Consider the following 18941-nt stretch of genomic DNA (forward strand, 5'->3'; position numbering starts at 1 on the left):
GCATGCATTAATGATGAATACTTCACATTGGTTCGTACCTGCCCACACACACCACTCGCTCTCGTGCTGCAGCAAGGCCTGAGACGGGCCCTCAGGCGCGTGGGAGCAGCGAGACCGGGGGAGCTCTGCGTGTCGCGGCTTTGCCTCCAGCTTCCACGTCCCGCCAGGCAGCGGCCGGAAAGCCGCGGGGCTGCCAGACAGCCGGGGCTGCCCCAGCCCGCCCGGGGCGGCTCCCGGGGCCCGGCAGAGCGACCCGCGGCCCGGCCCCCCCCGCGGGCGGCGGATCCGGGCGCTGAGGGGAGCGGGGCGGGGCGGGCACCTCCCAACGGCCGCGCGCGCGCCCCGCGCTTTGAACCGCGCGCCCGAGCAGCCCCGGGCGCTACCACCGCTGGTGCGGGGGGAGCCCGCGCGCCTCGCTCTTCCCGCGCGAGAGCACAGGGGCACCCGAAGAGCGGTCCCCGCCGTGAGGACCCGGCAGGGACAGAGAAAGCACGATCGGTTTAGTTATTTCCTTAATTGTTTTCGTTAATCGCTTGCGGGAAATCCCGGCCGGTTAGTTACGCCCAAGCACCCCGCGGTCACAAGACCTCGCCCCTGTGCCCGCATCGCACTGGACCGGCCGGAAACAGGAACCTGAAAGAGAAGAGGAGACACAGAGCCCGGCGGCTGCAGGAGGCGGAACCCTTTTTGTGAGTGAGCGCTGGGAAGGGCTGACGGGGGAAGGAAAAGCGGGGGCGCTGCGGGGCCGCACATGGCGGGGTGCGGGGCTGCGGGGTGCGGGGCTGCGGGGCTGCGGGGCTGCGGGGCTGCGGGGTGCGGGGCGCTCCGGGCGGGCAGGGTGGGGCTGTGGGCGGCCAGCGCCTCAGCCCCGGTGTTTTCTGATTACGGGAACGGAGCGGAGCGACTCGTTCCGGAATCGGGTATTGAGGTTGTGATCATCCCTCCGGTGTAAGTTACCGAACTGTCACGGTTTCTTAACAGAGAAGCGGGGGGTGCGACACGGCTGTGACACGGCTGGGCTCGTCATGATGGAGCAGGAGCGGGTTTCAAAGCGGTTGTACGTTGGAGGGCTCGGCCACGCCGTTACTAAGGCTGAACTGCAAGAAAGATTCGGCAAGTTTGGGGAGGTTTTGGACGCAGAGATTATTACCAGGAAAGATGATCAGGGTAACAGCTTCATTTCATCCTTTAAAATTGAATCATTTTTCGATTTGTAATTTGGAATGGAATTTTTGCTTCAGAGATGCTATTTTTAGGAAATAGTTTAATTTTCAGTTTTAAAGGAAATGCTGACATTCTATATATATTAATTGTTTATCGTTTATCAGGGAACCCTGTGAAGACTTTTGCTTACCTCACTGTCAGCATTTCTGATGCAGATCTTAGGAAGTGTAAGTACATTTTTATTTTTTTGTGAGTAATTTTGGTTTTGAGCCAGGGTACAGCACTGATCATGCATCTAACGTTGTAAAATCAGGCTGTGGTTCAGTTAGACCCTGTTTCATTCTGTTGTCATATTAATGCAGTTTTCTTAAAGCTGCAGGTTTTTGGAAGCTGCTTTACAACAGTTTTCAATAAGTACATGCAAGCAGATCAAAGAGATGCCTTGTGACTGAAATAGGTGATCTATGAGTTTGTTTTTCACCTTCTTATGAAAAGGTACAGGAAATGTGCTTCAAACACTTTCATCAGGTCCATAAAACATTGGAAGTGACTTGATATGAGAGGAAACCCAGAAGGAGAGCTTGTGTAAAGCATTTTCTGTTAAAGCAGTTTTACAAATCCCATGACAGGTGGGCTACAAAAGTATTGGCAGGGTTATAAAACCACCTGTGTAACATGTAGCAGCAGAATGGCAAGTAGAGATACTGACACCTGAAGAGAGGGATTGGTAATACATCCTTTTATCCGGGAAATGCTGCCATCAGGACTAAGAAGGCTGAAGTGCAGAAGTAGTTAAGTGGGGGAGAACCTCTCAGACACTAGTGTAGAAACTTCAGGGTATATGCATCTGAATTTTTGGGTTTGTAGTTGAACCAAATCATACAGACTTGAATGACTCTTGAAATCAGAACTTTTAATTTTGGATGTAGACCTTCTTGTGTAAGATGTGGATATTAGACCTTTCATAGACAAACTTAGATCAGGTGAGTAATGGAGTATAAGATCATGCTAAGAAAAACTTCAGACTATCACAGAAGCAGAAGGCAGGGCTAGGTCTAATGTCTATTTTTATTTATTTCCCATCTCCTTGTTTTACAGGTATGTCAATTTTAAATAAAACAAAATGGAAAGGGGGGACACTGCAAATTGAGTTGGCCAAAGAAAGCTTTTTGCACAGGTAAAAATCAATTTTTAAAATGTATGTTGTTGCTAGAGTTACCCTTTTTCTGTTTATCTGATAACATTATGGCTGTGCTTTCATCTGCTACACTCTCAGTTTTTCTAATTTTTATTGACATTGGGTGGGGCTGTCGATACATATTAGATACTGCAACACGTTCTGCATCATTATTCCCTTAAAGGTAGCAGATATGTTAATTCCTTAAGCAGCAAATGGCTACTGTTCTCTGGGAGAGGGTGACTGGCAACTATAATTTAGAGACAGGCAGATCTTTTTTTCATGTACAATGTACTTTTTGGTGCAGGCTCGCCATGGAGAGGGAGGAAGCAAAGCTGCAGAAAGAAAAGCCACAGGGACATGACAAAACGTGTCTGTTAGAATCACTGAAAAAAGCTGGAGTTGTAGACTTTCAGATGAAAGCAGTGCCAGGTACAGAGGTGCCAGACCATAAGGTATGGTGGGGGGGATATATATAGAGCACTGAAACAAAAAAAACCCACAAAACCATAATGAGGTGCAAGCTTACTACATCTAAATGTATGCCAAATCTCTACACTTGATGTAAAGAAATCTTTATGAAGTGTGACAGTGCAACTTGTGGAAGGTAGTCTAAAGAAATGTGTGGGCATGTAGAATGCTCCCGTCATTCTTTGTAATGACTGGAAATAATCTTGATCCTACTGTCCTCTTTGTTGTAGATTAGCAAATGCTTTGTTGCCTTTTTGTGTTGGGAATATCTTTGTGTCACCCTGAAAAGCATGTAAAGAGAATGTGTGTCTCATTTTTATACAGGATATATGTTTTTGACATCTGGTTTGTCAGGAACTCATCTCTGTGCTTCACCACATTCAGGATCAGGGTCTACACATGCTTACAAAAGTTAAGATTTAAAGTAAAATCATTGAATGTGCAAATTTAGGTAACAAAAACTATATTTATTGCAAAGTTTTCAAAATAATTGGCTAAGCACAGAGCATTTTGGACGGTGATTGGGAGACTTTAATTTTTTAATGGTAAGGGGGAAGGCAGCAAAAGAATACTGATCTGTATAGTTAAGACTGATAATTCATAAGCCAGAAACATTATATTAAAAATAGTACTTGTAAAGAAATTCAGTTCTTTATTGTCACTTTTCATTTGCAAGGTTGTAGAAATTTGGGGGTTTGGTTTGCTCTTTTTTTGAGAAGGAAGCTGGCTAAGTTGCACAGTATAAATAGGTCTCACTAAGTGCGTAGACATGAAAAGAATTAGTCACAGATAGTTCTCTATCAGTGTTTCTGTTACCAGAGAATACGCATCTTGTTTTATTCCAGGGTTACTTCCATTCCCTTTTTGTTTAACACTCATTATTTTATTTTTTTTTTTAGAAATGGATTGTTGGTAAATTTGGCAGAGTCCTACCTGTCCTACACCTTAGGAGTCAACAGAAAAATAAAATATCCTTTTCTTGTTGGTTTTCCAGAAGGACAGTTCCTTTCTTTCTTTCTTCATATGGGGATGCATTTGCTTAGTGGCTTTAATCTTGACTACTATGTCATAGGTGATTCCTTGAATCCCTTGAGTAAATCTTGCAGTAAGTTTGTGTGATTTGAATATATTTTTAGACTGGAAGTCTGTTGCCTAAAGGCTTACGGTTGTGACATTTTTTTAAAAAGGACTCTTTGCTGTCTTCTCATGCAGAATTTAGCCATAAAGACTGAAAGTCTGCTTGCTGAGAGAATCGTGTTATTTTAATTCCTTAACTCAGACTAACATTGTGAAATATGACCCATCAAAGTATTGCCATAACCTCAGGAAGCTGGAGCCAGACTTGGCACATGAAGTTCCTATATCCAAGCTCACCTGGTGCTTGGAAGGGGGAGATGGCAGCGTCATGCACAGGAAGCGGCAAGGAGAGCTCCCTGGGGCGAAGCAGCCACCTAAAAAACTGAGGCAACTGGGCAGAGAGGCTCTGAATGGAGCAGTGGTTCTCTCCTCTGGGTGCCAGTCACCTTCAAAAAACAGAAGCTCAGCACAGCTAGATGAAAGATCAAAATCCAAACCCAATGAGAAGTCTAAATTGCCTCTGTCAAGTGCTCTTTCCAGTAAAATATCAGAGAGGGGCTTACTATCAGATAAAAGCAACATTTCTGGAGTTACAGCTCAAAATCATAGGTGTGTTTCTGACAGTGACGTTGATTCTGAAGAGGAAATCAGAGCAATGGTAGAGAAAGAGATAGGAATGCAGAAAGCTGAAAATGTTGAGACTGAAAGTGACCCCTTGGAAATTGTTGGGGATAATTTTGAATTAAAATACAATAGTCACTGGTCCTTAAGCAATGCAGATGCTAGAAAGAAAGCCATCAAAGGAAGTGACAGAGAGAAAGAGACTGTGGAATGTGACAACAGTTATGACTCGGCAGATACAGATGAAATTATTGCTGAAAGTAAAACTCCAGATCTAAGTAGCAGGAACACTACAATTTTAGAAGATTCTAAACAGGTGAAGGTGGAAAAAAAAGAAATGCCAGCTACCGAAACCTGTGAGTCAGTGGATGACTCCTCGCTGAAAACTCGCCATTTAAAAGAAGAATACATTGAAAGGAAAGGGAAAATTAAAAAAAACCAACACTCTGTCTTGCAAAGTACAGCAGTTAACAGCTCAACAAAGGCAAGTGATAGTGAAAGCTCTTACTCAGAGCCTGAGAAAGGGGACTCGGAAATCAGTTCTGATTATGAGTCTCTGATGCAAAAGTGTTACCGCTTGGACCTTACATTAGATGACTTAAAAGCATTAGCTACTGAAAACGCTGGGGCACCAGCAGATGAATCAGATAGTGCACAGAGTTCTAGTCAGCAAAGTGTTGAAGAAAATCCTAAGGATAATGTTGTAAATAAACCAAAACATTCTAAATTCCACCCTGCAGTTAAAAAAAAATGTATCTGTCCTGAAGATGTAGTTGCTGCAATTTTAGAAGGGGAGGAGAATGCTGCTGAAGAAGGCTCCAAGGGACAAAACTCGTGTTTGAAATATCAGCCCTTCAGAGGAATTGGGTCCCTTTGTGAAAAAGAGGTAGCTCAGGAGAGCAGCGGTTCAAAGGTGGTGTTGGCAGAAGGTTTAGGTCTTGAAACTTGTATTTCTTACTGTGGGGAGGAATCATCTAAAAGACAGTCTAAGAAGCATCCATTGTATCCACAGGAAATAAGTAGTAAAAAGAGACAAAATATACCTTGTGAACAGCACAAGGAATTGTCATATGTTGCTTCCTTAGCAGCTGAGAGAGATCAGCCTGGTTCCAGGCCTCATTTACAAGGAAGGAGCAAAGACACAAGTTCTTTATCAGAAGACCAAAATTCAGAGTGTGGAGCTGCTGTTCCCAGTACTGATGAGAGTGGAGACGAGAGCAGTGATGTGGATAGGAGTGCTGCAGTGCCACAGAAACATGTTAAACAACAACTGAAAAGGCCAAAACTGCTTTCCAAAAAATTAAAGAGGGATGTAAGCAATACAAATCCAGAACATGAAACTAACAAGTGTGAGAATGGGAAGACAAGCCTGCTGGAAACTAAGGAGCTTTGTCATCAGGTTACTGCTTCAAAGGGACCTGATCTAGAAAAGAAACAGTTCCAGGATAACCAGAGGAGGCTGGCAGCTCTAGAAGAGAGACAGAAAGAGAGAGAATTACAGAAGAAACTCATTCAAGGAGCTCTTTCAAATCTGGTAATTACACTCACACCTTCTATTTGAATAAAATAAAAGAAAAAGGGAAATCAGTGTGGTTTAAGACACTTTAAAAATATATTCTGGAGTTTCTGATTCCCTTGCCAGTTTTCTTTTGAGTCTATACAAAATGATGCATACCCAATGCCTGGAATGTTTCTGGAGTTGCAAGAGCAATAGTAGACTCCTCCTTTAATGTCATGGGAACGTCTTTCAGATACTTACGTATGACTGCAACAAGTATTTAATCTGTTTGACTTGACAGTTTCACTCTTACCTAGGATAGCCAGCCAGCAGGCAAGCATAAACACATCATATTCAATTCAGATGTGGAAAGTGAAGCTGAAGGAGATGAGATGTTGAAGAAAGGGAAGAGTTTGGGAAAGAGGCATGAAGAAGTAAGTATTAGGGAAAGTATTTCTTTTTATTTTATTGGATTTTTTTTCTTCATAAACATAGTAAGATTAGGACCATTCTCTGTATTGAATTAAAACCTCCTTTTCTCACTTTTCCTCATGTTTAGCATTTTTTTACTTAAATCTCTCTCACCTGGTATTTAGAATCCCTGCCCTGTGTTTTCCCTTTTCTTCAAAAGAACCTCTGATTCTATGGAAAATTGTTTCCAAGCCACGTGCTTACCTGTTGTAATAATTGACGTTGATTAACTGATGTCAGTGATGTCCTAGAGTTTATGCCATAAATGAGGCTTGTTCAGAAAGAGTATAATTACATATTGATATTTTTAAACTGATCTCCCTTGAGGTAATCAGAAAGTTGTTTTTTTTATACTTGACTCCCTCATATTGTAGAACCTGAGTTACCCTTTCCATGGATAATTTGCTTATGCTAAAATTGTATAGTCATACTGTACTGTAAAACAGAATTGTACAAGGTGTGTATGAAACAGAAACACATGCATCAGTAAGTGAGCAGGTTGTTCTGGAAATCTGCTTTTTCAGATAAATGGGAAAGTACATGAACAAAGTTAATACTGATTTATCTTGTCAATGTTATGTAAAGGAGCTCCTTTTCTTGATTTTCTTCTTGTTTAACAAGGATGAACCTGCTCCCAAAACTTCAAGCAGACTGTTTGAAAGCAGTGAGGATGAGCAAGATGATACAGATGATGAGAGATTCAAAATTAAACCCCAGTTTGAAGGCAAAGCTGGTGAAAAAGTGAGTGAGCTTGTTACTGTAATTTTATTCCCTTCTAGGTCTCCATAATGCCACTTCAGGAGAACATAAGGTGTAGGCTTGCATACTTGCTGAATATGAGTTTGACAAACTTGGAATAGAATTCTCTTTCATAGAGGAAGAGCAGCCATGGAGGACATTGTGTGTTGGGCAGTGGGAAAAGTTTCTCAGATGTTGTCATCTTGGAATACAAAGAAATTTCTGGAAAAGGCATTAGGAGCTAAAGGTTATTAGGATGTTGCCATAATTACAGTAAAAAAAAGTTAATGAACATTGATGATTTTCTTCTCTAGGGCTTAACAGGGTCTGTTTTGTTTTGTTTAGCTCTTGAGATTGCAGTCACGATTTGGCACAGATGAAAGATTTCGCATGGATGCTCGATTCCTTGAAAGTGACAGTGGGGAGGAAGGTAAACCTGCTCCTGTTTCCTAGTTAATGGTAGCAAATTACTGCTCTAATGTTCACATGAAATAGATGCCTGTGACATTTCTAATTGAAGATTTTCTATAGTGCAAGGAAAAAACCCTCAACGTAGCTTTAAAATGAGCAAAGTGATATGTGGATAGGTGTGAGCTCTTCTAGTGCTACAGCAAGGTCATATATCGAGTATTACAGGCTTGCTCACGTCAGAGCAGGGAAAAAATAATGTATTTACTTGTTTGTTAGCAGAGACAAATGCCTTGAAGACAGATGAGGAGGAGGACCTTGCTGCAGAAAGAAAGAAGAATCTGCAAATACTGGGAAGCCTCTTGAATATCAACTTGGAACACCATAAGCCAACTAAACCAGCCACAAGTGCTAAGAAATTCAAGTACGAATCCTCTGTTACCGGAAAAGAGGGAATTGCAGGAAGGCTGAATTTTTGCCAGTGTTTCACAAGTACAGTTTCTGCCTAGCTGACTGAGAAGTCTTTCCCTCTCAGTTGTGTGCATTTGAAGTCAGTCTTTAATGCAATTTCCCAGCCTGAGTGTCTGAATAGATTATCCTACTGGTAATTATAATTATTTTAGGAGTTGCATCAATTGCTGCTGACTGCTAAATTCCAGTGTGACTGCTGCACAATCATACTTGATTCTAGGGCTTCTGTACAACTTTTCATGCATCTTCTAAAGAGTAAGCAGAGGGGGAAATAACTTCTGCAACCCCAGAGGTTGTCTTAAGAAAGTTTTGTGAAGGACTGTTCCTTAGTTAATGTTCTTCAGTTAATTATACAGCAGGGGACCATTTAAAAGCAGTTAATTTATGCTGTAAGCATTAATTTAGGAAGAGGAGGGGAAATAAGTGATCACCTTGCAGCATGGGCTTTGCCACACTAATATTTGGGTCAGTCTAAACCTTAGGGTGCTTTAGCTGATAGTCCCTGAAATGTTTAAATTTTGGAAGGTGGGTGTAATGGCTTTTGGTTTGTTTGTTCTTCTTGCTTTGGTGTTCTGTTGGTTTTTTTCCTTGGACTGTCTTAATTTATGCCATGTCTGGTACCAGAAGAGATGTATATACAGATGAGTAAATGGAGATGAATAGCTGTATTGATACAGCTTCTCAAAAGAGAAACAGACGCAGGTTTAAACTTCCTGCATAACATACACAGCTTGAGGTCTGTGTTTTATATGAAATATTAGAATTCGATTAAAGCTGCTTCTGTTTATCTCTTTTCCTGACACTGACTAGCAGGTACTTTCCAAACACCAATTAGGTTTTGGATTGATTTGGAGCTGTTTTGGTCAATGTGAATTTGAGTCTGACTCTTAAGGTTTAGGGTAGCTTTCAGTTGAGCATTTAGAATGTCTCATGGCTTTCCTTTTCCTTCCTGTGTTTACAGAGATATTAATGCCCTCCGCTACGATCCCACAAGACAGGACCACACAGTCTTTGAAAGGAAACCAAGTGCTACAGAAAAAGAGAGGTAACACTGCAGCTTGGTAACTGTAATTGTGAAGTTTCTTCCCCTGGAAAGGCAGCTATAGGAGAAGACCCAAATTTGAACTTATGCAGACTGCTAAGACATGAATAGCAAGATTGCCTCTTAGAGAGCCTTTCTTTTAGAAAGGTGTGTGCTGTGTTACTATCCCTTCACAATGTCGTTTCAGTAAAGCTAAAAGGAAGAAGAAGAGGGAAGAGAGTGAAAAACTCCCTGAAGTGTCGAAAGAAACATACTATGATATTGCTGTTGATTTAAGAGAGTTGTTTGGCTCTTCAAAGAGCAAATCAGAAACAAATCAAGAAGTACCCTGGGACAAAGCCACTGCAGAGGACTCTACCCAATCTGACCCTTTGGGACCTAATGCTGGCAGTAAGGAAGCTCAGGAGTCTGACGATTTCAAGTTTTGCTTCTTGGGAGACATGGAGGAGTCACGCATGAAAGAGGGTAAACTTGCAATTGCTCACTTTTCATGAAGTAGAATGTTCTGATCTTTTTCTTAAATGAAAGACTGTTTGTGTTTCATAGTCTGGTTACAGTTGGGTTTGGAAACTGCTTGATCTTGCCAGAGAGAGGCAGTACCTGAGCTGTCATCTCAGTTATGGTCATCCAGACAAGTCCTGAGCTTATACACCACTGAACTGAATTAGTATTTGCCCCTAGTGGGATAGAAAACCTGGGAGGGGAGGTTTCTGTCCTTCTCAAATCTCTTTTCCAAATAAGGTATTTGTCTGAAGTAGAAATTTTTACTGGCAAGTAGGGGAATAGTCTGATTTATTTTTTTTTAATTGTGATTTTATTATTGCAGAGCCTTACGTAATTGAAACAATAAAACCTGTAAAAGTCACATGGCAAGAAGATCCACGTTTCCAAGACAGCAGTTCTGAGGGTGATGATGAACCAGAGGCATCAGAAAGTGAATGGGACAAACAAATGTAAGTTGTATTTATTGTCTACTTGGTGGTAGTACTTTGATGCTATGAGAATATTGATAGCAGTGCTCAGGTCATGGGAGACTAACATTTTCATTCCACATCTCTGACCAGTGGAAGTCTTCTTTGGAAACCATTCTTTGCTGCACAGAGTGTAGTAGTCAAAAATCTCAATAGCACACTTGATTTGAAGTTGGATATAAAATCTGAGTTCCTAGTTGATTGCATGAAAACTGAGCTGGGTAGGGGGTTTAGCCAAATGTCAAATATAGATGAAGTTTTCTTTAGAAACTTTTTTTCTAGAAGGCTGTATTTGATTACTGTGGAGTAAGGCTCTTCAATGCATGCTATTTCTCTGCAGGCTTGCAGCTTTAATTTGTGTAAATGGAATTTGACAGTAACTTTTATGATGCTGAAATTCCTTTGTGTTTGTCTAGGTTTGTTTCTTTGCCACAGACACAAAGTGTGAGATTTTTCTTCTTCTCCAAAGATGATGAACGACTAAGAGGTATAGCAGAACTTATTCACCCCCTTTTTTTTAACTCTTACTGAAATAAAATACTATCTGGTTCTTAAAGTTTTGTAGTTAAAATACAGATGAGATGCTTAAGAGGGGAATGAATTGTGGTAGCACATCCCACAAAAAAGTCCTGGTAAAATAAATACTGAGCAACTATTTTGATTTCCTGTTTTCAGATAATTGGCTGATGTGGCTGGTCTTGTAAGGCTTTCCAAAAAAAAAATCACTTGACAAATTATCTCTGGACATTTTTGGATCCTTTCAGGCATATGTGTGATCTTTAACTTTTTTTTTTCCTGTATTTCTGGTGCTAGTGTTATGAATAATGAATATTCTTACCAGCCACCTAATGCCCACATGGTTCTTGATCCTAAACCATGTAGCGTTTTTTCTTGTGTATATAATGAATTTCATAGTTCAAACCAAACAAAATAACAAACCAAAACATAGAAACCTACAAAAAAATAAAAAACTCTCCCTGGGCCACCAAAACTATTGCTTTTGATATTTTATACATGATCAGGACAGACTTAAATGTTTGTGTCCTGAGGCATGTTAGGTAACTATCATTAAATGCACATGTAAAAGTTACTGTGTTAATACAGTTATTGCACTATAATCTTCCATCTTATCTGGGTTATAGTGCCCAGTAGAATTGAGCTACGAGTTGTGGCAGCCATTAAATTCCTTGGGAGATGTGGGATAATGGTGCTGAGCTTTTCATGAAACATGCTGTTTCACTGCAATCTGTATTTCGGCATGCTTCTTGAGGAGAACTGTTGTCTTTCATTGTCCTTGGTAGGCCAGGCTCTAATACCGAACATTTCTGTTTGAGTCAACCATGTCGTGGGGGCAAGAGAGGAATGTGGAGAAGAGGCCTTCTTGCCTCATTGCTGAGATGGGATGGACATGAGATTTACAAACAGCAGCGTTTTTAGAAGTGTTTCACCATATTAATTTGGTCTCTGTTTTGTGCAGAGGGTCCCAAGTTATTTTGTAGATCAGCAGACCTCAGTGAAGAAAGAGATGGCTGGGAAGACAGACGTAGAGTGTTGATCGAGGTGAGTCCTTGAACGTCTGTGACTTGGAACTGCGGCCGAAAGTTCAGCATGAGGAGGGAACACGGCTGCTTGTTTGCTGCATGCGCATGAAAAATTAATTCAGGACCTTGTGGAAGGCTTGAAACTTGACCGTGACCAGAGAACTAAACATTTTTGGTATAAAAGTGTGCATCATGTCCTGTTGCCATGTCCAGCCAGGGAAATAACTGCATCCCAGCATCGTGCAGGACCAGTTACTTTCCTGCACGTGAAACAAGCGTTTGAGACAAGAAAGAATTCAGAAACTTCTCTTCATATTATGCCATTTTTTTAATATTTTCAGGAGTGCCGGAAGAAGCATAAGGATGCAAGGAGGAAAGTGAAAGCAAAACAATAAACCTTTTTTATCTTACTGCTCAGAAAAGTTTCATGTTTCTTCTTCGAAGAAGTGGTTTGGGCCTAACATGACAATGAGGAACCAGCCCCATGGCTGCTCCACTGCCTCCCCAACGCGTGCACTGGGATGGGGAGGACAAAGGCCAGCTAGACACTCATGGGTCGAGACAAGGACACTCACCATTTACAGTCCCAGGCAAAACAGACTCAACTGGGGGAAAAATAATAATTTCACATTAATCGAATGCACACAGGACACAGATAACGCAAAGAGCAGGGCTTAAATACCTTACCCCACCCCTCCCTTCTTCCCAGGCCTAAATGATTTTGCTCCCAATTTCTCTCCCTCTTTCCCTCCAGCAGCACAGAGGGACAGGGGATGCAGTTTAGAGTCTGTGCACAGTCTCTTGTTCCCTGCTGCTCCCTTCTTCTCCGGGAAGTCCTCCCCCACCACCATGGGGTCCCTCCCATGGGAGAGAGTCATAGAATAGAATGGTTAAGGTTGGAAGGAAGGGACCTAAAAGATCATCAGGTTCCAACCTCCCTGCTATGACCAGGCTGCACAAAGCCTCATGCAACCTGGTGTTAAACATCTCCAGGGAGGGGCCTTCCACAACGTCCCTGGGCAACCTATTCCAGTGCCTTATTACCCTCATGGTGAAGAATTTCTTCCTGATGTCTGACCTAAATCTACTCTCAGTTTAAATTAAATCAGCTCCCGTGATGGTTTCAGCATCAAAAGCATTGTAAGGGCTCTTCTTGCTGTCAGTGGGTTAAAGGTTTTCTCTGAACTAGTGTTTTCGGTGCAAGACACATAATGAGCCTGGCACCGTGCAAGTCTGTCACAGCTCATTCGGTCTCTGCAATAAAGCAGAGCTGCTTCAACAGTCCCCAATACAACAGTTTTCCATTTGAAAATGATGTTAACAGCACATCGAAACTGGAAGTGGGGAAATGGCAAGATTTTAAGGCAACTTATATTGGAAAAGCACAAGAATTTTCATAGGTCAAAGGGGAACATCTCACTGTGGCTTTTGTTTTGAAATTATTTTGGAAAGTATAGAAAATAGTGAACAGTAACTCAAGTCAAAAGCTGGGAAAGGTGCTTTTTGTTGTTTGTTTGTTTTTTTTTTTAAATCATTCAGTGTTTTAGTGGCTTCTACTGTGTTTTCCAGACTCCCCTGCAGCAACCTAGCTAGAATAGTCATCTTCCCCTGCAGGCAGCCTATAGGGCTCAAGGAACACTTGATATCTCTGAACTCGATTTTGCAGGGTGGACACAGCAGGCAAAGTGCCACTTAATTAGGTTAATATTGCTGAGGTCACAGCTCCTGACTTAAGCAGCCAGGGCAACTGAGCAGCAGGGCTGGGGCTCAAAGAAGGCTCCTGGTTTGGGAGACCCATCTTAGAGGAAAACTTAACTCATCTGACATCTTGGAGAGGTTCTAAGCATGCTTATCACCCCCACGTCTGGAAGTGTGAAGTGTCCTGAAGTGTGGCTGGTCAGGCAGAACTGTTACGAGCTTCTCCAAGGAGAGTGAAAGTTGCTCCCAAGGGAGCAAAAGATGTCCTGTGAAGCACTGAGCTTTCACACTTCATCTGTGCTAGCTCTGTTGAATATCCCCAGGTGTGCTAATAAGAGCATTAATGTGTTGTCAATTTTACTAGACCTTTGGAAGAAAATTATGGAAACCAAACGTATCACTTAGGATTCCTGTGAGAGCTATTATTAAACCAGCTCAGTGCTTTTTTTCCCCGAGACCATAAGCTCAGTTGACTTTTCTATTCTAATTCAAGTGGGAAAGAAAGATGGCATTGTGTGGCCTTCAGACTCTCTTCTATTTGTATATGTGTCTCAGGAGATGAATTATTTATGACAATGTAATTACAGAAGTGAACAAACAAATGCATTGTACTTTTATTTCCTTCCCCAAAGAAGCCGCAGTCTGTCATCAGGACACTAGGTGGCAGTCTCAGCCCAGAAACAGTTCAATGGCTGTTAGGACACTGCACTGCCAGTAAATTGTGGCTTTTCAGTAGGATTTGCTCCTTGCAAGGCAAGATTTGAGGAGAATCAGTTGTGATGCGGAAACGTTACCCAAAGCGGAACTCTTTGCAGTTATTTTCAGAAGCTGGTAACCGATTTCCAGCTGACTTCCGGAAAAGGAGATCTCAGGTCTGCTAATTTTGTAGCTAACCATTACTGATTTACCAAAAAAACAGTGAAATCTCTACTTCTGATGGTGTGAGCACAAATTCTGATCAAAAGAGAAGCCAAATCCCTAGGTGACTGGAGTCAATGGGATGTGGAAAACATGATAGTTTTGGGTTATTTTCCTTTAGTTTAAAGCAGATGTCTGAGCAAGAGTCACCTGACACCATGAAGTGTCCTAGCTTGTAGGCTATTATGTGAAGTTGTCCTATTTCACATTTGGAATGGACAACTGTGACCCATGAAGCCTCGGGGTAATTTTATATCTGATTACATTGGTATCTTCTACTCTGTATAAATAATTAAATCCTCACTGACTTGCATTCTTTGTTAGGGCTCCAATATGCTTTCAGTTCAAGCCTGTTCTTTGAAGGAGGTGGGCTAGAAACTTTGATTTGTATTTTTCATGGCCAAGCCCCAATGCTCTGTAAGACATTCCCTTTCATCTGCTTCTCTTCCCCTGAAAAGTCAAAATTTTTAAAGCTTATGTTACAATCACTGCAGATATATTTATAAAAAATAAAATCCACATTTGCCATTAAATTTTCAGGAAGAGAATAATACAGAATAATTCAATAGCAGCACTGAAGCAGAAGAGATTTAGTTGGCTTCATTCCCTACTGACCAACATTCAGGGTATTTTACATGTGCTGGCTGGGGACAGGGTTTCTCCCAGCTCTCCCTTAATCAAACAAAAAGATTCCCTTTGACACCAGTGATGTGAAGGAAGACTCACAGCCGTATCTGTTCCTGCTCACATTAGTTATGTTTCAGAGTGAGGTTAATAAAAAAATGTGTGTGGGATGTGGAAATAACTGGTTTTAATTATTAGATATCAAATTGACTGAGAAATTAATCCAATTCTCACTCTGCTGAGGGACTGAGAATAGAATGCAAGGAGAAATCAGGCATATGTTACTCCTAACGTGACTATTTCGGTTTCAACAAATGGCAAACTAGTATTGATTTCTAGACATAAGCTATGAACAAAAAAGAATTACAAAAGTTCTCAGCAGCCTGAAAAGCCAATATCGACCAAACCAGAATGGCATTTAGGAGAGTGATGCTAAGCTGATGAAAATAAATAGCAGTAAAATAGCTTCTCACTTGTAATTTTTATCTAATATTGTATCAGGTCTGTGATCCTTTGCAAGTGTCTTCTAATGCATCACTGGTGGCTGCAGAAATGTGCAGAATTAATAAAGAAAGTGCCTGAATGTGGAATAGCTACCCACCTCCAATCTTCCTGAAAGGTTTCAGTTTGATGTAAAAAATCTATTAGTTCACAAAGTGAGTCTTTTTCTTGAGTTCCAGCAAAATAAGCCCTTTCCTCAAGGCCCCAGTTTCATACCATCAATTTGTCTTTATCCCAACATGCACCTTCAGCTGTGAAACTGTGGTCATGCTGTAGCACTTCCAACAGGAGTGGGAATGGGGTTGCAACACAAGGATTAGAATAATCAGGTTTAATTCTTTGCTACTTTTAAATACCGGAAGCAGAGGAAGAGAGTAATGGATAGTAGGTGGGTGTGAACTGGTAGGCTGCACTTGAAGGAACTCTAACAGGAAGGATATGGATGACTGGGATGCTGTGAAATAAATGGGCATGTCAAAAAGCCAAAATATGACATACATTCCCTAGAAGATGTGGGAGTGTTTCCTCTAGAGTTCCCTTTCTATTTTTTTGTCCTGTCCGATGTCATTGTCACAGCATATGACAAGCATCAATAGTTAAGGGAAATGGAAGGAGAAAGTCTTTCTCACTAACACAGGCAAATAATAATTTTGTCTTTAACAACCTTCCTTTCCTATTTTTTTTTTCTCTACTGTTTTACAGCAGGGAATTGAGAGGGTAGATGGGAGAGCATGGAGGGATGGAAATCAGCAGATGGGGGATTGGTCAGTTCAAACACACAGGTACAAACACACCTTCCCACTGTCATCCTGGAGCCAGAAAGAAAGAGCTCATGGAGCAGGTATTTGGTCTCTGAATGCACCTGCCCAACACTCAACACCTTTAATGTTCTGGTTGGAACTGGGACTCCTGGTCCCTCCTCACTTTAACAGGTCCCAGGTCCCCCTCAGGTTCAGCAGAAAGTGAGACCCAGAAGGGCGTTCCTTGTCTCCCTGGGACAATTCTCAAAATGCTGGACTCTCTTTTTTCAAGGGAATTTAGAGCAATCCATAGTTCCTTTGGTAAACTACTCCACTGAGATAAGAAATCTCTACAAAGCAACTGCCACTGTAATTTTTAGGTCCAACAGGTATGAAACAATTTGTTGTTCTGCAAAGATGTAAGTTCTTGCTAAACATGAGAGGCTGTTGCTTGTTGTTTCAAGTTCAATATGCACACTGCCAGCCTGAAACTTGAATCTTTATCTACTTGTGGCCAATTGCAAGCAAGAGCAGCTCAATCCCTTAGGTTAGAAATATTAGTTGGACTGGTGTCACAGTTTGAAAAGCAATTAAACTGAGAATTAGGTTTTGTGTATGACCAGATAAAGAAAAAGTTTAGGAAGCCTCCGTATCTTCAGATCCAGATGAACTTTGATAAACTTAGTTCTTAAAAAAACAAGCAACATTTTTCTTCCTCTTTTGACTTGCAAATTAAGCTAAACTTGCATAATTGCATCTGATTGGAATTTATTTTCAGTTGAAGAGTTCACCACAGACTTAAAAGACTAAAGCCAAAATCATAATTGCATATTGTGGACTGCCCCTGCTGCAAAAGTTTTCCTGATTTCAGAGCAAAATCCTACTTAGTAAGAGTTTTTTTGTACTAAATGAACAGTTGGAAATGCAGAAAATTATGTTTCTCATTCAAATGCAGAAAGGATCTTTATTCAGATCCCTCCTCCCTCCCTTTGAAATGCTATTTACCTACATCAGATTCTAATAAGGTTAATGAGTTAGAAGTTCCCCAGTGTAAATTGTATCAGTGGGAAGAATACTGCCTGAATAGAGTCCTCCAGCTCTATTCATTTGCTTCCAAAGTGTCAAATTAATTTTGCCACATGGGTAATAAAAGCTCTGCTTCTGTGTATTTCTGTAAACATCGTACAATTTAGAAAGTGTTTATGATTTCTTTCAACAATGAAACTTAAACTGTGCACAGTCCAATACCAGGGAGTAATTTCAGAAGTGACTGAGGCATGTAATTGAGTTTGTCAGTATAATTGTATTTTGGAATAGATAGTGGTATGTTTTTCTTAGTCGTTAGAGAGTCTCGTATTTAGTGTGCTGATTAATTCTATTAGAGAAGTTAATTTGACTGAGAAGGTGGGGGTGAGAATGGATACAAATCACTTTAAAGCACTGCATTTAACTCAGAGTTGATTATTCTGTGTACAGAGAAATGCCCCTTCTCCCTGTTTTGGACTCACGTGTGTGATTAGAGCTCATCAGTGCAGCCCCTGTAGCTGCTGACAAGGACGACGAGTATAGATGCAATTCTCTCTCGTATGAACTTCCAAATTGAGGCCCTGCAGGGTACAGAGCTGACCTGACTTAAAAACAATAAGCTCCTGTGCATACTCCATAATAATAAAAATAATAATTACAATCTCTGTGTTTCTGGCACAGCCTCCCCATATTGTTTCCTGTAAAGAATAAGAGGCAATAAGGAATAAACAGGCACCACGTAAGGGTACTCTCTGGCTTTGGAGAATGCAGAAGAGCTTGGCCTCAAGTCTTGGCATGAGAGATTCAGGTTTTCCCCTGCAAGAAGAGACTTGGATGCTGGAGGGCTGGCAGCTGCAATATCTGCCCTTGAGGTGCTTGAGTCTGGAGCTGAATGCAGAGTTCTGTTGGCATCTCCAGGCAGAAGTCAGCATGTCTTGCCCACAGGCAGCTGCATGGGCCCTGCCTGCACCAGAGGGGTGGGTGGTCTGCAGAGGAGTTGGCTTGTCTAGAGGAGGGAGCTGAACTTGCAGCTGCATTGAAAAAGATTCATAGATATGACCCAGGACCTGGGCTGGTGGTAGACACGAACCATTTTTGGAGAACCTCACCAGCCCTGGAGTGGCAAATGGAGGAGGATGAACAGACATTAATTCTCCCCAGCTGTTGACTGGGTGCTGTGCACAAAAAAAAGTACAGCCTTAGAAGTGGCCATGGAGGAGCTGAGGTGGCTCTTCATTTTCTGCATCTGACCTAGTGTGGACAAAGCCAGCTCAAAGTGTGGGCAGAAGACAGACTGAGCACAAGCCCTTCTACACCCTCTCCATCCCCACAGCATGCTCCAAAGCACTTCTAGGTGTGAGATGGGAGGAAAGCAGCAGGGTATAATTTTTGAATCACCTGAAATATTTCCAACTGGACAAACACAAGACACTGTGAGAAGAGCATTAAAACATACCTTGAGGTATTGTCTGAGCTGGATAAAAGTCAGGATTCTTTATAAACCAAATGTACTTATTGGAAGCTGGTGTAATTTTCTGGAAAACAGTCTTTTTGAACACACACAGAGGAAGGATACTGTCAAATGAAGCTGTGGTCAAGACTACACAAAACCCAGGTCAACAGCCTGTACATTTTCAAGAACTTGTGATGCTGTGTCAGGGAATTGTTCCCAGGCTGCCTGGTCAGGCTATTCTAGTGCTATCAGTTAAAATGCTTCTTATCTTCCAATTCCTTCCACATACTGATAGTGCAATTGTGGCCACTACAGGGCACATTTTAGTAAG

The 18941-nt window shown here is 41.6% G+C and overlaps 2 protein-coding genes across 3 annotated transcripts in view; one reads left to right on the forward strand and one right to left on the reverse strand.

Moving 5' to 3' along the window:
• Positions 1-547, reverse strand: part of CENPP (centromere protein P) — a 110984-nt gene extending 110437 nt beyond the window's left edge. The window contains exon 1 of the mRNA XM_051627283.1: positions 39-547. The gene's annotated coding sequence lies outside the window, so the exon portion shown is untranslated. The remainder of the gene's footprint in view (positions 1-38) is intronic.
• Positions 548-859: 312 nt separating this feature from the next.
• NOL8 (nucleolar protein 8) lies at positions 860-12072 on the forward strand. 2 transcript variants are annotated; one of them, XM_051627762.1, is made up of 16 exons: positions 860-1167; positions 1329-1391; positions 2263-2341; positions 2649-2796; positions 3712-3780; positions 4098-6044; positions 6326-6442; positions 7101-7220; positions 7563-7647; positions 7905-8049; positions 9058-9141; positions 9326-9603; positions 9965-10091; positions 10526-10596; positions 11587-11669; positions 11992-12072. In XM_051627762.1, the coding sequence occupies exons 1-16, from the start codon at positions 1026-1028 to the stop codon at positions 12043-12045; spliced, it is 3612 nt and encodes a 1203-aa protein (XP_051483722.1). In that variant the 5' UTR covers positions 860-1025; the 3' UTR covers positions 12046-12072. The 2 variants fall into 2 exon arrangements, with proteins under 2 accessions (XP_051483722.1, XP_051483723.1); XM_051627763.1 differs by having other exon boundaries at positions 7908-8049.
• The last annotated feature ends 6869 nt before the right edge of the window (positions 12073-18941 follow it).

The sequence above is a fragment of the Apus apus genome, chromosome 9, assembly GCF_020740795.1.
Source record: "Apus apus isolate bApuApu2 chromosome 9, bApuApu2.pri.cur, whole genome shotgun sequence".
Lineage (NCBI taxonomy): Eukaryota > Metazoa > Chordata > Aves > Apodiformes > Apodidae > Apus > Apus apus.

Excerpts from the sequence above, each read along its gene's own strand:
- NOL8 (XM_051627762.1), top strand. The coding sequence starts at position 1,026 with ATGATGGAGCAGGAGCGGGTTTCAAAGCGGTTGTACGTTGGAGGGCTC. Across the intron at positions 6,045-6,325 it reads AAGGAGCTCTTTCAAATCTG|GATAGCCAGCCAGCAGGCAA; the intron begins GTAATTACACTC and ends ACTCTTACCTAG. Across the intron at positions 10,597-11,586 it reads AGATGATGAACGACTAAGAG|AGGGTCCCAAGTTATTTTGT; the intron begins GTATAGCAGAAC and ends TGTTTTGTGCAG.